Source organism: Halichoeres trimaculatus, unplaced genomic scaffold (assembly GCF_033239565.1).
Source record: "Halichoeres trimaculatus isolate MK-OKI-2021-1 unplaced genomic scaffold, fHalTri1.1 fHalTri1_scaffold_4, whole genome shotgun sequence".
Classification (NCBI taxonomy): Eukaryota; Metazoa; Chordata; class Actinopteri; order Labriformes; family Labridae; genus Halichoeres; species Halichoeres trimaculatus.
This window is the reverse complement of record NW_027437182.1, coordinates 17,021,444-17,040,091: the sequence shown is the minus strand read 5'-3', so window position 1 is coordinate 17,040,091 and position 18,648 is coordinate 17,021,444. Positions and strand designations below refer to the sequence as shown.

General features: G+C 41.5%; 1 protein-coding gene across 27 annotated transcripts in view; it reads right to left on the bottom strand.

The window, feature by feature from the left end:
- Positions 1 to 18,648, bottom strand: part of adgrl2a (adhesion G protein-coupled receptor L2a) — a 94,509-nt gene that overhangs the window by 60,190 nt on the left and 15,671 nt on the right. For all 27 annotated transcript variants that reach the window (XM_074667391.1, XM_074667375.1, XM_074667378.1 and 24 more), the window contains exon 2: positions 13,869 to 14,053. In XM_074667391.1, coding sequence (XP_074523492.1) covers positions 13,869 to 13,944 — 76 coding nt within the window. In that variant the 5' untranslated portion in view covers positions 13,945 to 14,053. The remainder of the gene's footprint in view (positions 1 to 13,868; positions 14,054 to 18,648) is intronic.

The window sequence follows — 18,648 nt, the reverse complement described above, 5'->3', positions numbered from 1 at the left end:
ATTTCCTAAGCACGTCATCACTCAACCTTTTGGCGTGCACTTACAGTACACGCTGTTATCACATGGTTGTAATTGATACTGATTGGTACAGAGGACTTATATTTCCATGGGTAATAACACTTTATTGCACCAATGAGAAAGTTTTATTTAAACCTTCCCGTGCTGGCGTTCACTTCCATGTGTAACCTTTGCCATTACATTTGGTCCAAACACAATCTGCAGCTGAAAAGCTCGGGGAAACTCCCATATGAAAAGGAAGGGCCATTATGCACCGTCTCTTTGGTGCTGTAAAGTTTTAATTCATGTTTTTTTTCTACAGATGAGCCAAATCAATTGGAAAGTGACCATCTGGTAGGATACGAGTGTCAGTGAAGCAGTGGTAATGAACAAAATGTCGTCCTATTTCACACAAACGAGAAGTCATTAGGATCTTTATCCGCCATGCGGGGACCTTCTACCGTGTAGTCCCATGAAACTACACATTACAGTGACCTGAGGGCCATACTGTACATACTACATACATCAAGAACATGACAGCTACACATAGCTTAAATGTGGCCTCTGTAATTTTAATGAGGACAACAAACTTGAGTCTCTTTCAATTAAATTAAATGATGTCATCGTAGCCTCATGCTTATTATGCAGCATCACTGACAGAGGTCTTTTTCTGCTTTCATCAGGACCAACTTCCTTCAAGTAAAGGTTTTCATGTGATGATCCTTGATCCTTGTAACTTGAGTTGCACATGCATCCAGAGGTACTCTGGGGGCATAGCAGAGGCTGATCAAAAGACCCATTCAGCCACTCACTCTGCCATCATTGTGGCCAATGCACAAAAGAGGTCTCCAGATTATTTTGATGTGAAACCAGATAATTTTTTCTGTCGAGAGCCAATGAGAAGTGTGACGGGGACGCTCCTGATGTTTGTCCTCCGACGTTAACACATCCCTTTGATTTTTCTCGCTCTTCTGATGAGAGCTAAACAGCTGCTTGTAAATGAGCTAGCATGGCCGCGCGGCCTTTCCATTATTCTGCACTCCTGAGCCGACAAGGTCACTTGCTGGGGGGATTTGGGGTGAAAGAAAAGTATGGCTTATAGCATTAGCTTGGAGCCACAGGAAACACAGCTTGAGACCACAAGGTTCTGCCATTCTCCCTCCTGACTGTGATACAAGCAAAAGAAGTCTGCGAGGGAAAAGAAACCTTTAAGTCAAGACTCTTCCCACAGTGCTGATTCTATAATCCAGAGATATCCTTTACAACAGCGTGTATTCTTAAGAAGTCAGGTCCACACAGGGGAGGAGAAAGAAAGAAAATATTGCAAATATCCTGCAAACAGCGGGGTACGAGGTAGACCGCTGACTTTGTGTGGCCATTGTGAAAAAGAGATCCACTGCTCTGACAGAAATTAACATTCTTCTGATTTCTTAAGCTTTCACTCATGGCTGTGTATCTATTTTGTCCTCGTTGTGCGATGAAAGCTGATGTCATATTTTGGGCTTGGCTAACTGCAAAAGACAGTCACTTATGTAGAGGTTTATCCCACTCTGTAATTCAGCCTGTAACATCTGTAGATTATTAAGCTCTCTGACAACTGATGTTGAAACGATGACTTATGTGGCACAGAAACGCACCAACGACACTTCTTAGCTCGTATTTCTATCAGAAGAGATCAGTGACAACGCAAAGTTATTCTATTGGGGGAAAGACATCGATTTTTCTGTTCTTATTTCATACATCCATCAGCTCTATGCACAGTGTAAGACTGCAGAAAAGAGAAATTGCACAGAGCCATACTAGTCTTGATGTAAAAATATTTCAGAACTTAACATCAGGGGCTTCTTTGAGAAATAAAAATATATAAAAAGGAGGGAAAAGATCCCATAACACTTTATGTAGTGTAAAATATGTGTGAGACTGGTCAGTGTAAGGTCTTTGAAACTAACTCGCACAGAAAAAAAGACAGGAGCAGGGAGAGAGAGAAAGATATTGGACTAAAAAAAAAAAAGAGGCAAAGAGCAGCAGGGGAACGAGCATTCCAGCCTCATTTGTATTCTCCACCAGCCAATTCACTCCAGTTCATTTACATCTCCTCTACTTCCATAGCAACAGCAGGGGGGCTATCAGGAGCATCTTTGATATAGGTACATGACTCTGAAAAAGATCTTGTCATTTCTCTCTGAATAGAGGCAGCGGTAAAAAGGCTGCGATTTTCTTCCCTCTTTTGGTGTTAAGGTGGGCTTCTTTAGCAGAAATTTACCCAGTCTGAGATTTTTTTGTATCGACTTTTTTCTTATTCTCTGACTAGCACCTGTGGCCACACAAGCCTGAACAGCAAATACAATCATCACAAAGGAAAGAAATGTGATCCTTTAGATTTTTACTCGAGGATTTTACTGTTTTTAGACAAAAAGGGACAGGAGCAAAGCCAGTTCGCAGCTACAAAAAAGCATTTTTTTTCTTCCTTCTTATCCAGAAGAAGTTGAAAAGAGAGAAGGCGATGAGTGTTTCTGCCAGACTAAATGAAAAAGCACGGCACCAGCCAGAAAACACAGCCTCATCAAATTCCATGTACACTTGTATGTAAATCAACCTTAAGGCCTAATTAAGCTCTATGGGGCTCATCAAGGTCATAAATCCCCCTTTTTTCATAATGCATTATTGACTTCACATCATCTGCACATGTCGGCTGACTGCACCCGCACAAGCACACAATGTCATCTCACTGTCTAATATCGGATAGCCCTGGGGCCAGGCGGTGAGTGTGTGTGTGTGTGTGTGTGTGTGTGTGTGTGTGTGTGTGTGTGTGTGTGTGTGTGTGTGAGAGAGACAGAGAGGGAGAAAGGGGTGAGTGCTTTTTAGGTCACACAAAAAAGCAAGGACATCTTCTGGTAATGAAATGGATGCTATGACCATCAAATGCAATTTTTTTTCCTCTCATGGTCTCTAACAAATGGTCACTGGTAGATCTGAGTCTTAAATTACATCATGTTTTTACACGATCAAGGCTAGGTCGAGGCTCTTTGCCCATTTTATTACGAACAGTGTGAAAATAAAATCCTGGTATTAACAGCAGTCCTGGAAGTTAACAGCTTTCAAACCTTGACTAAAGTAAGAAATTATACTGACTGAATGGTTTGTGAGTATGATGCCAGCTGTGATTGAGCCTAACTTTTTGAGGAAAGTGAGAAACTTCCTACCTAAAAGGTATTTTGTTGGAATAGTAGCAGATTTATTCCACCAGTTGTTCTGAAACACAACTGATAGAAAGCAGTAGCGAGAGAAATCTCAGTACTGATACCAGTGTCTGTATCGACTGCCAATACTTCCTGCATTGCAGTATCATGTAACAGCAAGTACACCAATCAATACCATCAGCCTCTTGAAATCATTGGGGCTTCGTTTATTTATTTTATAATATAATAATCCAAAATCAAAGTGTAGAGTAACAGATCTGGTTAAATGTTGACAATTGTTGTCTCCCATCATTAATGGCTATATTTTGTTAAATCACTACAATAGGAGATGTACCAAGTATTGGAGCATGAATGCAGTGGAAAAATTGTATTAATGCTTAAAAAATCACACCACCTTACGGGACAGAGGCACTCTGAACAGAACTCAGCCTTATCTGTGATATGTTCCTGGGAAATATCAAATAGTGTAAGATTTAAAATGATAAAGCTGTGATTCAATGTCAAAGAACCTTAAAAGCTCAGTTTGTTTGTCAGCTCTTCCTCAGGTCTACATCATTCCCACAGTTTCCATTACAAGTGATGAAAAAAAAATGAACTCAGATACACTGGGTAGCCCACACTTCCCTCTCTGCTCCAATGAAGCGTTTGATGCTCCTCGATTCAATAAGGAAGCATTTCCCAATGGGTCACCAGTGGCAGTACACACAAATGAGAAAGGTCCATCTGCTTGGTTTTGCATTCCCAGAGTGCACTTCTTCAAGCAGAGGTTCCTCTCCCGGAGACTCGGCTCTCATGTGTATGCATTTGTGCCACATTATTCAGCTGGTGCTTCAACTGACCCCCACCTGGCATTTAAATTCCCTGACCAACCGGGTAGTCATGCCCTGATGACACAACTGCTGCTCCAACTGAATTCTTTATGCAGCTCTTATTCAGACTCGACCACAGACCTGCCGCCTTCTGGGTAAGGCTGATTGTTATGTGACACAATGCTGTTTTACTACATGTACACATATAGGCCTCCCAGGCTTTTGTCTCCTGGCTGAGCTCACTCAAGGTTATTCTGCACCTAGAGTGTACTTATCTGACAAACACTGTATTTATTTATTTTTATGACAACTTTTTTCTTATCTTTTTAAATTTAGGGTCTGTTATCTAAAGATTTCCTGCTGTTCAAGGATTCTGTCTCACAACACTTGAAGAAGAGAGCTAGCCAAGCTAAAATTGAACTTTGGATCCAATTCATCAAGGATTTATTGGCTGTTTTTCATTAAAGTCCAGTCACTGAGTATTATCATGATGACCTTACATTGAATATGTATTTTTTCCCTCTGGTGAGCTCATTGTTATTGCGCTCAAATGATGGTGAACCCCAATACTTTGATTGGAAATTTCTAGATTCCCACCAACCCCATTTGAGACCAGTCCAAAGACTACGTATGTCTGCCTCCTGACATTACCTCCTCCTCCATCTGTTTCTAGCCATCACATGTCACAGCAGGGGCACTTTGAAGTCCCCGTTTCAGGATTTATCACGTCTCTCACACTTATCTGCTCTGATTGTTGCTTGTTGGCTATTTTAAAATAATTTATGTGGATTTTTGTGAGTATGTGTGGGGGTGTGTGGGGATTTAAGGAGCAAGAGCAACTGCTAATGGAAAGGCAACAATCCAGCTAAGCTGTGGGGTTTACTGAAAATAACACTTTTTATCCAGTTTTAAAATTTTTAGAGCAAAGGCTCCCATTAAACGCCCTTTTCCCAAACCCATCATTCACTTGAGAGGGAAGGCTTAAGAGCAAATGCCCCAGCCCTTGACACATGGAGGCACTCAGGGGTCATCATGACTCAAAAGGTCAAAAGCTGAGTCAAGCTTTGTCTTAGCACAAATACCCTGCCCTGATATGCTGTGTTTGACAGCAAGAAAACCAGCATTTCATTACTTCATCAGTCTGAATGACCAACAGAATTAGGGCAATAGACTGTAGGTCAGCTTTATTGTGGACTCTCAGCATTTTCTCAAAGCAGTCAGGAAGCAGGTTTTAATATAAAAAAGAGCTATAAGAAGTTTGAACAAAGAGGAAAATACTGACTGTCATGGTGAAACTCTAAGTTAACAAGCTTCATAAATAGGCACTCAGACTTCTTTGAAAAGCCCCTGCTTCTAAATCCTTTATATTTATGGGCGTAGTTTCACCACCCCTCGTTTACAGGAGCCTCTTCAGGATTTATGGCTGCTCTAAATCAGGCCTGAAAGCAAGAGGACAAAGAGGATTCCACTAAGGGCAAGCAGGAATATCTTGCATCTGACTCTTGAGAGTGAACTGCAAACTGTGTGAAATCATAAGCCTTTGGATCTATTATGTGTTCTTTGCAGCATCTGTCATTACATGTTCTGCAATCAGTTTTCATTGCATGACATCCAACCCGTAACCACACTTTCCTGTGCTTCAGTGAACAAGCCTTTCAAACAGCGCGCTCACAATAAAAACGTGATTACATACCTCTTGAACACCTGCAGATTGTTGTTGTTTACATTTGGTATTTCAGTGTATATGGCATGAAAAACTGGCAGGCATGACTCAATGCTTTCATAAATACCGGTTCTCATACGACCACTCCAATGCATTCATCTCTCAGTTACTCGTGTTGCTTAAACCAGAAGGTGGTGTAAATTGCTCACATTGATACATGTAATTCAGTGTGTGATGGAAAGAACTGCACAGCATGCACAGTAACAGTTCAGTCCTTACATTCTCACTGAGTCACAGAAAATGCTCAGGCATATACGAAGAGAATATTGCACTGCTGCACTTGGTGTGACCTGAGCGCTGCAGTCTAATCACCTTAAAAACCCCTTGGTATTACAGTAGCAAACAGGAAACCAAGCTACATTTGCCCTTTGACCGGCTGAGCTGGTTCATTTGTCTGGTGCACATGCTGGTTCCTGTTTGAAATACCATCTAGGCTGCATAATCAAAAACATTCTCCTCGTCTGCCCCTTTTGGACTCACTTCATCGGCAGTCCTCGTGTGAGGTCTGTCTGCAGTCCTTGATGTCCACTCGCAACAAAATAAAATATAGCAGAACAAAAAAACCTGTGCCATTTCTACCAAAATGTGACCTGCTCCAGGTATTTTCTCAGTATAAATGCTTTTTGAGCCACATATACTCTAACCTTTGAAATCCATTCCTGCAGCCAACCTCAGTTAAAGCTTTTTATTCTAGCAGCGCAGGTTACAAATATAGAACAAAAAGAGAACTTTAAAAATGGAGGCGTATCTCTGACAAATTGAAGCCTGCTTATACAAAGATGCCCACATACTGCTCGTCACATCTGCCACAGACAGATCAGAGACAACAGACAAAAGCACAAAACAATAAATGCTCCATGAATAATAGGTCTTTGGTTATAGACCACTGCTCGGGAGATTGATAAGTCGTGTTTGTTTTTTCTCTACTTGGGAGTCAGAAAAGAAGCTGCTGGGTTATCTGAACGTGTTTTGTAGATTGTCTGGCATTTATTTGTTAGGGGCCCACATGTTTCTACCTGAGCAAGAACAAGGCGAGACAAAGCATGACGGGAAAATCCAAAGGCAGACGAGGACATGTGGGTAGATGACTAATGTAGGGTGCCTGAGATCCCACCCAGCAAGGGGCCACGTGGGACCCATGTGAATGCCCATTATCCACAAAGATCAGCACCGAGAATGATGGGAGAAGGTAGGTTTTTTCACACTAAGTCTGAGGCTCTGTCACGCTGAACCACTCTCCTAGACAAGTCTGAAACCCAATTAAGGAGCATGTTAGAGGTTGAGCACCATGCAGAGAAACACAGTCCTGTTGTTTCGTGTGAAAGGTCCGCCAGTCCCATGACTTGATTACACAAATAGCCACATCCTTGCGAGAGAAATACTCTTTGCTTTGGTTTAAAAGGAAGGACACATACAGCTCACATACCTTGAAAAACTGAGCGTGGGGACAAATAGCCGCATGAGAGAACATTTACAGTGCCCCTACCATAAGTAACACACAGAGGAGAGTAATTGGAGTTGAAACAAGGCATTGTGTCTCCTGTCTGAACTGCTGTTTTGGTGTCACGGCCGAGATCCCAGCATGAGTTATGAATGACGACAGCTAACAACAAACTAATGAGGCTTCCCAAGGTTATCTGTGCATAAATATCCATTAAGAAGAATGCTGATGCAGCAGCACAGGCCCACAGACACCCAACAGTGACCACTAGGATGGTTTTTGAAACCTCTGGCAAAAGCTGGAGGGTAATTATTCCAGTTTTTTCGATAATGATACCAAGGCTGGTATCTGCTTCTAATATGTCTAAAATATGCTGTTGGGAAGTATCACAGCATTAAAAGATAGTCAAATTATCAACCAGTTTGTAGGTCAGGTAAAATGATGAATCTGGTTTGTAAGAGCAATGTCTGCAGAAAGTATAATTTTATTTTAAGCTTTTAAAATGTCAGCAGTCAGAATTTTTCCACCTGTGACATTGTCCTTTTACAGGAGGTATTGGTATCTTCCACAGCTCAAGTCTAGACATAACTGATATCTAAAGAGAAAAGTATATGACATCCCTCCAGTAATTATAATGAGTTTCTAAATTTTGGGTTAGTGGAGCATCTCTTAACACCACAGTAGCCAGGTGTACTAAAGATCAGTGTTTGTGTATAAGGGAGGAGGGTGACAAGATGTCAAGAGCTATGCCATGCTCTTGCATGACAAACAGCAACCTGGAGCCGGCAGTGACAAAGCCCTAATCCTGAAAATCCCCCCCTTCCTTTGCTGAAAATCCTAATGAGGATTTGAAGAGCTCGGCAGGGAGGAGACCCAGGGGCTGTGGTTACACCTTGCCACTGCTTGCTCTCCCAGTCATTGTCTCCTTATCTCCTTATTGGCCAAGCCTGGCTGGCGATGAAAGAGACGTGACAGCATGGCAGGCCTTCGCACACAGACCCCACGCCTGCCTGGCTCCACGGGAAGCCAGATTCCACTGTCTGCTGCAAACAACTAGAATGACATCAAGCGGGAGGTGGAAAGACAAAACCAACAGAAGTTGTTTACTGAAGACACAGCACAAAGGGGAAAGCCACCCCTTTGGCCTTAAATGTTTTACTACTGCTTCCAATATGGAATCAATTGGAGGCAGTAACAACTTTAATAGAGGTTTCATGAAATAATTACCTATGAAATTATTTGTTTCCATTAACGAATTAGCCATGGGCCAGGTTTTTCAAAGTACCTTAAATACCAAATTAAATGGTCAGGGAGCAGTGTGTAAAGTGTGGCGACGCAGTGGGGTACTTTTCATTTCCATGGACACAACTCTGGCAGAAATTAGTACTTCAAAGAATAGGCCGGCTGCCCATGGGTCTCCAAATGCCTACTTGAGAGCCAGTATTTGGATTTTTCCTTTTAAGATAAAATACACAGGCAAGGCTGCTGAGAAAGAAGCCTCCTAGAGGAGGAAATGAAAAGCTGGTTCCTGGAAAGCAGTCACAGCATCTCAGCCTCTGAAGACTATCATATTCAATATACAAAATATATACTTTGCCTGATTAGATTTACCTGTTAGATACTAATTTGCTTCCATGCCCACCTAATAAAGTTATGTGTGGAATAAGAACAGTGTCTGAAAAGGAAAACAGCTTAATCAGAAGGTTGAATTCAGTAACTTTGCTTTCATAGATACAATAAAAGGCTAACCAGAGCAAATATGTGGTGCTGCAGTGCTGCAAGGTGCTGGACCCTTGCAGGTTCACATTAAGCCCTGGGCTTTTACTTCCAGTAATTACATTTCAGAACACCTTGATTGTCTATTTTTCTCTATTCACTTTGAGATGAAGGCTCTGAGGCTCTTCTTTTTTCTCCTTTCACATGGCACAAAAAGAGGACTTTTAAAGGTGCCCTTCTCTGTCGCCCTTGAGAAATCTCAAGTGCTTCAAACATTTCAAGATTTGAGAAGAAACAATAGTGTGGTTTCAGGGTGTAGGCAAGGAACAGAAATTGCCAGTGTCAGACTTGTTCATACAAGTTCTTGCCACAGAAAAGCAGCTTTTATATCATGACAAGCTCTCTGTGCACCCCTGACCTAAGAGAAGCAACCAGCACAGACCCTCTGATGGTGGAATGACAACATGCAATCAACGGAAGCAAATGTTGCCGAATCCACATTCATTTTCTTTGTTAAGCAATTATCAACCATGGTGAAGCTTTACACCAGCAACGTTATACGATAAAGACAAAAAAACAACGTATTCCTCCCTTAATACCAGAGTGATTATCAGAAATCCGATGCAACTCAGGACTTTGGACAGATTTATAATTACATCCTGCAAACTATGCCCTTCTCAACCCTTGTCACAGAGCCCTTGCCCCGTTTCTAAATCAGTCTCACCTTAATTTTAACATTCTTTGTGAAAGCCTTTGAAGAGAGCTCAGGCAGAGTAACATGTGAGCTGTTATTCTCCCTCTGATACACACAAATCCTTTCACCCGGCAGAAAAGACTAAATTATTTTTTGAAGTCATGCGAGCCAATTTAACCACAAGTTGCTGCAGAATATCACCACTTCTTCTTCTTTTTTTTTTTGTTTTACATTTTTTAAAAAACATTATTACTTATGAATTACACCTTCGCCTCACTTCTGGTGGGTTGCTATGGTGACATCCGCAGAGGACACCAGTAGGACAAAAGGAAATAAAGCTTCTGCTTCAAAGACGATCACTGTGAGTGCCAGAGGGCAAACTTGTGTTGATGCAAAACAATATCAAAGGCGGTCAGAGTAAAGCTCACTGATTAAAGTGAAAGATGCAGATTTTTGTTACTTACTGACCTGTCTCGCCTGGCTTAACATGTTCATTACTGTTAGATATAACTCAGTTATGTCAAATAATCATTGCTGTGACATGTAACTCCCATATAACATTTTTAATGTCTAAAATGACTTTTTTATTGATATTTGGCTACATGCGCTTTAATTTATTAAAAAACTCTTTTTTTTTAAGTCAAGAGACTCTCCTTCACATTTGACATTTACTCCCTTGCTTTATGCAATTATAATACCACAACTGGTTAAGCCCCAGCTCATTTGTAGAAGATAAAGTCTTCAGAAAAAGATGTTCTTCCTTAATAACTCTACAACAGACTTCTAGAAATTTCACATGCTAGCCCTTTCAAATCTAACCGCTATGTTATTACTAAAATCTTCACCACTCCTCTTTATATATTGATATCTTAATATTTATACAGGTATTGATTTAAGTATCCATCTCACAACATTACCCTCCTGGGCTTTTGTCGGGTTACACGCTGGAAAAATGACACAATACTGTTTGCAGCCAGACTCTCTTGGATACACTGCGAGGACACAGCTTTGATGTATTTTTATATATTGTTAAAAACTTGTTAAGAAACTGTTGAGTAGAGAAATATTATTGTGTTAAGATGTAAAAAAAAAGAGATATTTATGCTTTAACTGTAATAAAACACTAGAGAATATAACTTGGTTAATTCTATATCCATATAATTAGGTTCAAAGGCTCTAAGCCCCAGGGTTCCTTTGATATGTATTACACTGTGCCATACACTGACTATATAGCATAATTAAATTAACACACTAAAACAATTTCATCAAGAAGTGTAACTGAGTGGGATGCTTGGGTTGAGAACACATGCAAGGATATTTTCACTGGTTCGATGTGCAGAAAGTAAAAGAAAATAGGAGATGAAGGACTCGGGTGGCAGTGAGTCAGCTGCACACAGTCAGCTCACAGGCATGAGGACACAAGTCCAACCGAAAGAGTCAAATCTGGAGGATGAGAAATCTATGGAAGGAGGTTAGAGACCAACAACACTTCACAGTTACAATCTTAGTCCTTCTGGGTTTGAGTCTTACATCAAAATGCATAAAACACAAGCGGTTGCAGCGGAAGGCACAAACTTTAAACTATTTACAGCATTTCAGTAACCCATTTAATTCAATTATAAAAATGCATTAAAAAGATATTAGGGGTAGACACAGTGTAATGAAGCATGTTTACTTGGGGATATTGTTTGTAATGAACTGTTTCTGGGATGATCTCCGCGGCTGAGATGGAGAATATAGAGGAGGTGATGGAACCAACAAGAGGAGCAGGTGTTTGACAAATGTCATCAATGAATTGCTCTTGTCCTTTCATGCAGAAATTTACCCTGTTCTCAAAAAGAAACTCTACTTGTACAGCAGTCTTTGTTTACTTTCTGTACAATGTAATTCACCATCTTCAGGCTCTTTGGATCACCTTGTGAAACCAGATGCAACACACTGGGGACATAACCTAGTTAGAGGCCAAGAAAGCTAGCTGACACCCTATGGAGTTTTACTTTCATATACTGAGGCTTTGAAATCATAAACCCTTCTCTTTGCTTGAGGGTTCTCAAACAACATGTAAGAGTACAGACATGTATGTAACACATTCATTTCAATAAATGAGAATATCGAGGAAAAGTCCTTTTTTTCAGGCGTTCAATTCAAAAAGTGAAACTCATATATCATATAGATTAAATACTCACAATACAGTTCAAAAAATAAAATAATTCCAAAATGAAAGGACTTGTGGTAGAGAAATGTTGGCCTTCTGAAAAAGTATGTTCATTTATGTGCACTCAATTCTTGGTTGGGCTCCTTTTCCATGAACTGCTGCATCAAAGCAGCGTGGCATGGAGGCGATCAGCCTGTGGTTCTGCTGAGGTGTGATGGAAGCCCAGGTCGCCTTGATAATGGCCCTCAGCTTGTTTGTCTCACTGGGTCTGGTTTCTCTCATCTTCCACTTAAAGATACCCCATACATCTTCATTGGGGTTCTGGTCTGTCCATTTTGCAGGCCAATCAAGCACATTAATGTCATGTTTATTTATCCAGCCTTTGGTACTTTTGGCAGTGTGGGCAGGTACCAAGTCAAAATTAGGCTCCCCATAAAGCTTGTCATCAGAGGAAAGCATAAAGTGCTCTAAAATGTTTTGGTAAATGGCTGTGTTGACTTAGGACTTCAGAACAACAGCAGCAGATTACACAGCATGTCAAACTAGACTTAAAGTAAGTTGCATTCTGTACCTCCCTACGCTTCCTTCAGACTCAGGGTCCTTGATTCTTGAATTTAATGCAAATATTACTTTTATCTGAAAAACAGACTTTGGACCTCATAGTAATAGAGCAGCTCTTCTTCCCTTTAGCCCAGAAAAGATGCTTCTGACCCTGACTCTGGCTTAGGACGTGCTGAACATGAGGAATATGACAGTTGTAGCCAAATGCTTCAGGGCTCTTGATGCACTGACTTCAGCCTCAGCCCACTCTTTGTGAAGTTCCCCCAGGTTCTTGAATTGTTTTTTTTAAGACAATCTTCTTAAGCCACACTAAAAGACTGTTTAAAAGCTTAGGAAACATTTGCAGGTGTGTCCGGTTAATGAGCTGATCAGAATGTGACACCATTAGTTCACAATATTAAACTTTTTCACAATATTTGAATTTTATTTTATTTTGTATTTACTGTGAGATAAAATCATCAAAATCAACAGAATATTCAAAATATTAAACTCTTTGTACGCTTAATCTATGCTATATGAGTTTAATTCAGCTACTTTTCCACAGTATTCTAATTTACTTCTTGATGATAAAACAGAGCTACTTTTATGTGATTTCTGCAACTCCCTGTTTCTTTATTAAAGAGAAACCTACAGAGACCACACACTACTCAGATTTCACACTTCTTATACGAAAGATCAAATCCAAGCCAGATGATTCATGGGAGACACATATGGTAACTTATATATGGTGCCAGTGTGACTTGCTGGAGTGTAAATGAAGCATCTTGAGAAATCATTACCTTCCAAAACTTGAGTCAATCATCCGATATTGAGCTTTTCTTTTTCTTAAATCAATAAAGCAGGTACAGTGCAGTTTGCCAGGGATTCAACAGCTGGCACAACTACGCATAATTTTAATAGATTTTCAGATACATTGCCTTGAAAAGACGCCAACTTTGGTTGGTTCCGCATCTAATCATCAAACATCCAAAGTAATGTTCCCCTTATTCTTGTGATTAAACACAGACATGTAGATAAGGATGTGGTTTATGAGATATGGTTTAAATGCACAAATCTTGTAATTACGACACAGCAGAGAGTGATTTGATCAAAGCTAAATGCACTATGATTAAAACACATCCAGGCTTTATATTTTTCCGAGGTGTGAAATCTGTGCACGTCTGCCATGAGACAGAACATTTTAGCAAGGAATTTACAAATGGATCCAGCTCTGATGCCACTGGGAACAACTGGCGCTTTCAAGCAGAAAATCTCAGACAAATCACAATTTACCAACTAATGAAACCACTCAAGATTATCCCCTATCCGCCTGTGCCCACCGTCCTCAGAGCTGCACAAGCACTACTTACACAAGCACTGCCTGCACTCAGGGGAGCAGATTTGGCTTTAGTCACAATTTCCCTGCTCAGGCGATATTCCTAAATAAGACAATAGCTAAAAAAATATTGTCTGGCAGTGGCTGTCATTGAGCCTGAAACAATACTCATTCAAAAGGTTCTGTGAAAAGGCTGGCATGAGAACAAATCTGTGGGTTATAAGAGAAACAAAGACGACTGGTTCAAAAGTACTTACCCTCTGTGGAGTGCACTTGGGCTAGCGTGATGAGAAACCAGCAGAAGGTTTGTAGTTTCCACAGGGAGCATGCCATGGCGCCTGGTGTTGATGCTTTGTGGCAGGTTTGTGTCGTGACTTAAAGTTTCTTGCTAGAAAAGTCCAAGCCGGCTGGTCTCGGAGATGCTCATCGTTGATCCTTTCACCTATGAAGCAGACACAGAGAGATCAGCTCAGGGATGAAAGTTATTCCGTGAGCTGGCCTGACCCTGCCTGTGCAATTTAGCCTGTCACACTCTTATCGAACACCACTTGATGCTGCATTTACATTATACTGCAGAGATGTGACAAACCTAAAGCTGTGAAATGCCTTGAACCCACGCAAGCCAGTGAAATAAGTCCAGAGGTCAACAATCCTGAGGAGGAAAATCCCTTAATGGTAGATGGATGCTAACTGGCAGAGTGGGGTAAAGGGCTGGGCCCAGCGGTGATATCTAACAGATAAGGCCCACCCTGTCCATCTCCTCGTGACCTATACAGCTAGTGATGCTAACCTAATATGTGCTGTGACAAACAACATTTTCTGTATCCAAGCAAAGTAAACACTCAAAGTGACTCCTTTCAAACACTTTGAATCAGATAGTTTAAATTAATTTTTCTTATCTGAAATGTAGATACACAGACTGTGAAAATCAAGACTTATACTATTACTAAGGTAATCATACCAATTTAACAAATGATTAAAGAAAATAAAGTTTTGCTGCATAACCTGTCTGTAATTCTCCTTTTCTTTTTTTAAATATTTTTTTTTTAAATTGATGTATTTATGTTGCTACTAGTTGTCCCCAATCTTAGGAACAAGTAATGATATGTGATGATTTAATGTGCTTAATTTACACCTGTATACATCAGTCCACAACATTATAGTTATCCTGGGGCTGTATTATCCACTCTCGGCATTTCACTTCTACTCCAGAGCAGTTTTAAAAGCAACAGCTCTTGTGTTGACTGATATTTGGTGTCTCTTTCCACCCCCGCGCCCTGGCCAAACAAACAAATAAAGAAACACTACTGAGCAAATGGTCACTTCTCTCTGTTGTGACTGACCACAAACCACCTTATCTCTCTCCACTCCCTCACTCTCCAAACCAGATTCCTGTCTCTTTGCCTCATCCATACCTGTCCCGCCAGTGCAAGTCTGTTTGAATGTTTGTTTTTGCTTTCTTTTGCTACAAAAGCAAATGGCCTCCCCCCTGTCATGGATCCAGTGCTGGAGTAGTGTCGAGTGAAACCTAAAGCCTGTATACCTGCGCGCCCAGGCATGCGTTTTGCACTACTAACGGCTCCCTTTTGTCTGTATGTTTACACTGCTGGGCTAAGCTCAGTGCTCTTGCTCCCATGAACCATTAGCACATTCACCATGGGATATGGCATCACTCTAGCAACAAGGCACACAGGACCCCATTAGAAAGTGTTTTTTTCTCTCTTTTTAGCACAGTCAAAACAACATTCCAGTTTTTTCTTCTCCACAGCCTGCAATTGTTTGTTAAGACTCAAGGTACTGAATGTTGTCATGTTGGAAGCTAACGAGAGAACTCCACTGAATTGACAGTGAGGGATTCTGTTTGTCATGTAGCATCAGAGCTGCACAAATCAGCCTCGGCTGGCTCCTCCACACTGGAGAATAACCACGGCCTGAGGAGCCTTTGATCCATTTTGTCTGAGTTCTCAGACGGTGTAATAACTCATCGCAGAGAAAACATGCAGCGCGCACATATTAGCCAACAAAGTTATAATTAAGCCTGCCATAATCAGCTCATCTAGGATGACATTACGCCTCACCTGAGACCTCTAATTTCAGAGCCATTTAAAAGAGGTTAACAGGAGCAGAGCACACGCAGCCACAGTGTATTTAGTTTCAATGGAATAATATGCAGTCATGAGGCTCGACAAATGAAAGTTGATCGCTGAGACCAAACAAATTGGATTCCAACAAAACCTTAACCCTTGTCTGTTAGCAGATCAGTGCATGTGGCACCAATTAAATTTATCAGGCAAGTGGCTACAAATAATCAGCCTACACTGCAGGTCTATACAGAATGAAGAGGACTTAAGAAGATTGTCCCCACAACAAAGCTTTGTAGTCAGTATAGAGGCTTAAGGATCTTCATCTGCGCGCACAAAGACTTTGCTCTCTCTGTTTTGTCCACTTAGAGAGACAGAGAATATTTACATCACACACACACATTTACATGTGAATGATAATACTCTCATTCAATCTTTATATTATGCACAAAATAATTTACTGGGAGATAAGCGATTAAAAGATGCTGGAGGTGTCTGAATGAGTTTTTACTAGCTTTACAGCAGAAAACAGTGATGTGATAAGAAACTGGGGAGATCATTGTTAATAACTCTTTGGAGCTCTTACAGGTTCACACTGACTCCATCGCTGGAGGTGCTGGCTGTAGCGTTATATTCATTTCACTGTCACTCAAAAAAATGAGTTTTATTTCCCCACCATCCCTAGCCTTGTCACTCTTTTATCAAATACAGTCCAACTTTGCATTTGGTTTGCTCCGTGACCTCTGTGCTGCGTGCACAGAATCCAAAACAGAGGCACACTGTGGGGACGTATACGTGCCTCGTGCAATTTCAAAGACTGCTGCTCATGACCTTGACACAAGTAAGATAACCTGGTTAAAGGCTTTACAAGATAGTTTCAATAATTGGTGTATTTCCTTACTTGCTTTGGCTGTAATCATATTAGAAGAAAGCATGTTATCGCACAGATTTTCTTATCACAGCTGAGCTTAATGCAGCGGATGAAGCGCTGCAGTTAAAGCTTGTACTAGCAAGTCTTCAGTCATTACATTGTCTACTTGACCCCATTTTATTCCTCAATTTTGCTAATTAAATATACCTGAGTGCAACTTTAATTACCTCTGGAGCAGGTTAAAACAAGTATTTCACTACAACTGAGTCTCTAAGGCTGATGCGGATGCTTGTGTTTACATATGTAAGCAGACTATTATAAGGCTCAGCCTGAGATAACACTGCTGAATCAATATGATTATTCTTGCTCTGTTGTCATCATTGCTTAGTGTTATAGAAGAGACTCTGTGCCCAACAGACCTCCTGTGTCAGAATGTGAAGACAAAGACTGAACGCCTTTAAACACTTCTGCCTCGGAGGCAGCCGAGACCCCCCACCATGAAAAAAACCCACACAATGTAGATCACCAGTACACAGGGACGGGTGTTGGGAAAATCAATGATAACAGTGCTATACTTTAATACATTTTGTATCATGCTGTGAGTGTTTAACATGCTGAGGCACCAAAGGCGCAGGGAGACTGGAGGAAGACGCTCTCCTCATTAAACGTGCAGAGGTCTCCCCTCTCAGCTGGAGGTGTCTCTACTCCCCCTGTCTTCAAACCCTCAGCGATCATACCTTGATTTTTTTCTTTAATAGCCCTCGACTTGGATGTGTGATCTCAGAGTGTGGGTGTAAGCCTCTGCCACAGAGCATTGTTGTGCTGGGAGTTTATGAGAGACACAGACAGGTGACGGAGAGCATCGTGAGCAACATGACTGCTTCAAATGCAGGAGACACGATCAAGGCAATTTTCTGTGATTGTTAAGCACAGATTGCTAACATGTCAACAGGCGTCACACTGTTTTGGCTAAATATGAAGTCATTGCAGACAGATGTTTAAGTACTCTGAGAAATGGGGAAGCCACAGGGGCGTGGGCCCAGAGGCTTCCAGCATATGTGTGCTTGATTTATCCGCAATACAACAGAACGCTTTATAATCCACAACCGGGTGACGAAATTGTGAATTGCAGGAGCTCAGTGTCCTTAAGGGGAAAAAAGGCTTGGTAACTTGGAAGAAGGGGTTATTAGACAGGAGGGGAGGAGGGATGATTGAAAAGGACAGTTTGAAATTTGAATGCAGCGGGGGTCTGAAAACAAGAGGCAGATGTGAAAGAAGAAGACAAAGCTCCTGGTTGTCCCTCTCTGGCTGTTAGAGGGCCACAGGAGAATAGAAAAAGAGTTGGGGCATTCTGGGAGAATGTAGGGGGGGCCAGGATAAAGGGAGTGCGTGGGGGAGGGGGGCTCGAGTTACAATAAAAGATTGACAGCTTGCAAGTCTTGCTTGACCCTTGAATTAGCCCCTCTGCTTTCAACAAACCCCAAGAAAGAGTGGGGATGTTAATTGTCATGGAACATCACAGGGATGCAAAGGAAGGGAAATATGGGGCCGGAGATCCACTGAAATGTAAATCGGAGCCAAAAGACCACCACATGTTGAATGATGGGGGAACACATTTGGTTTCTATCAGGTTTCCCAACAGCATCCTCATACATGAATTCATACATACTATAAGACTCCTCTTATCTGGGTTTCTCTTCCCTTCTTTGAGGGAAAAAAGTGAAATACCTGGGGACACGTGGCTCAGTCACAGAACACTCAGCATCAGCTGTGGAGGAAATCTATCCCCCAGAGAGATTGTGTTCCTGCTTTGACACTGCTGAAGATGTACAATTTGCAAGCGTGAATCAGAAAGCTCACACTCTAGAGGGGACGGGAGGGATTGGGCTGGCGATCGGATGAGTCTGGAGCCCCCACTGAGTCAGATATGGGGCAGGGAGGAATCAGAGGCTGACCCCGCTGCTGCCGAGGGAATGATTGAGAGCAGAACAGGGGCCAGAGGAGCTGAATGACGCTCAACCAAACTCTGTGTGACTACTCGTGGCCCGAACACTGGCCCCGACCCTGACAGGAGCTCAGCCAGGG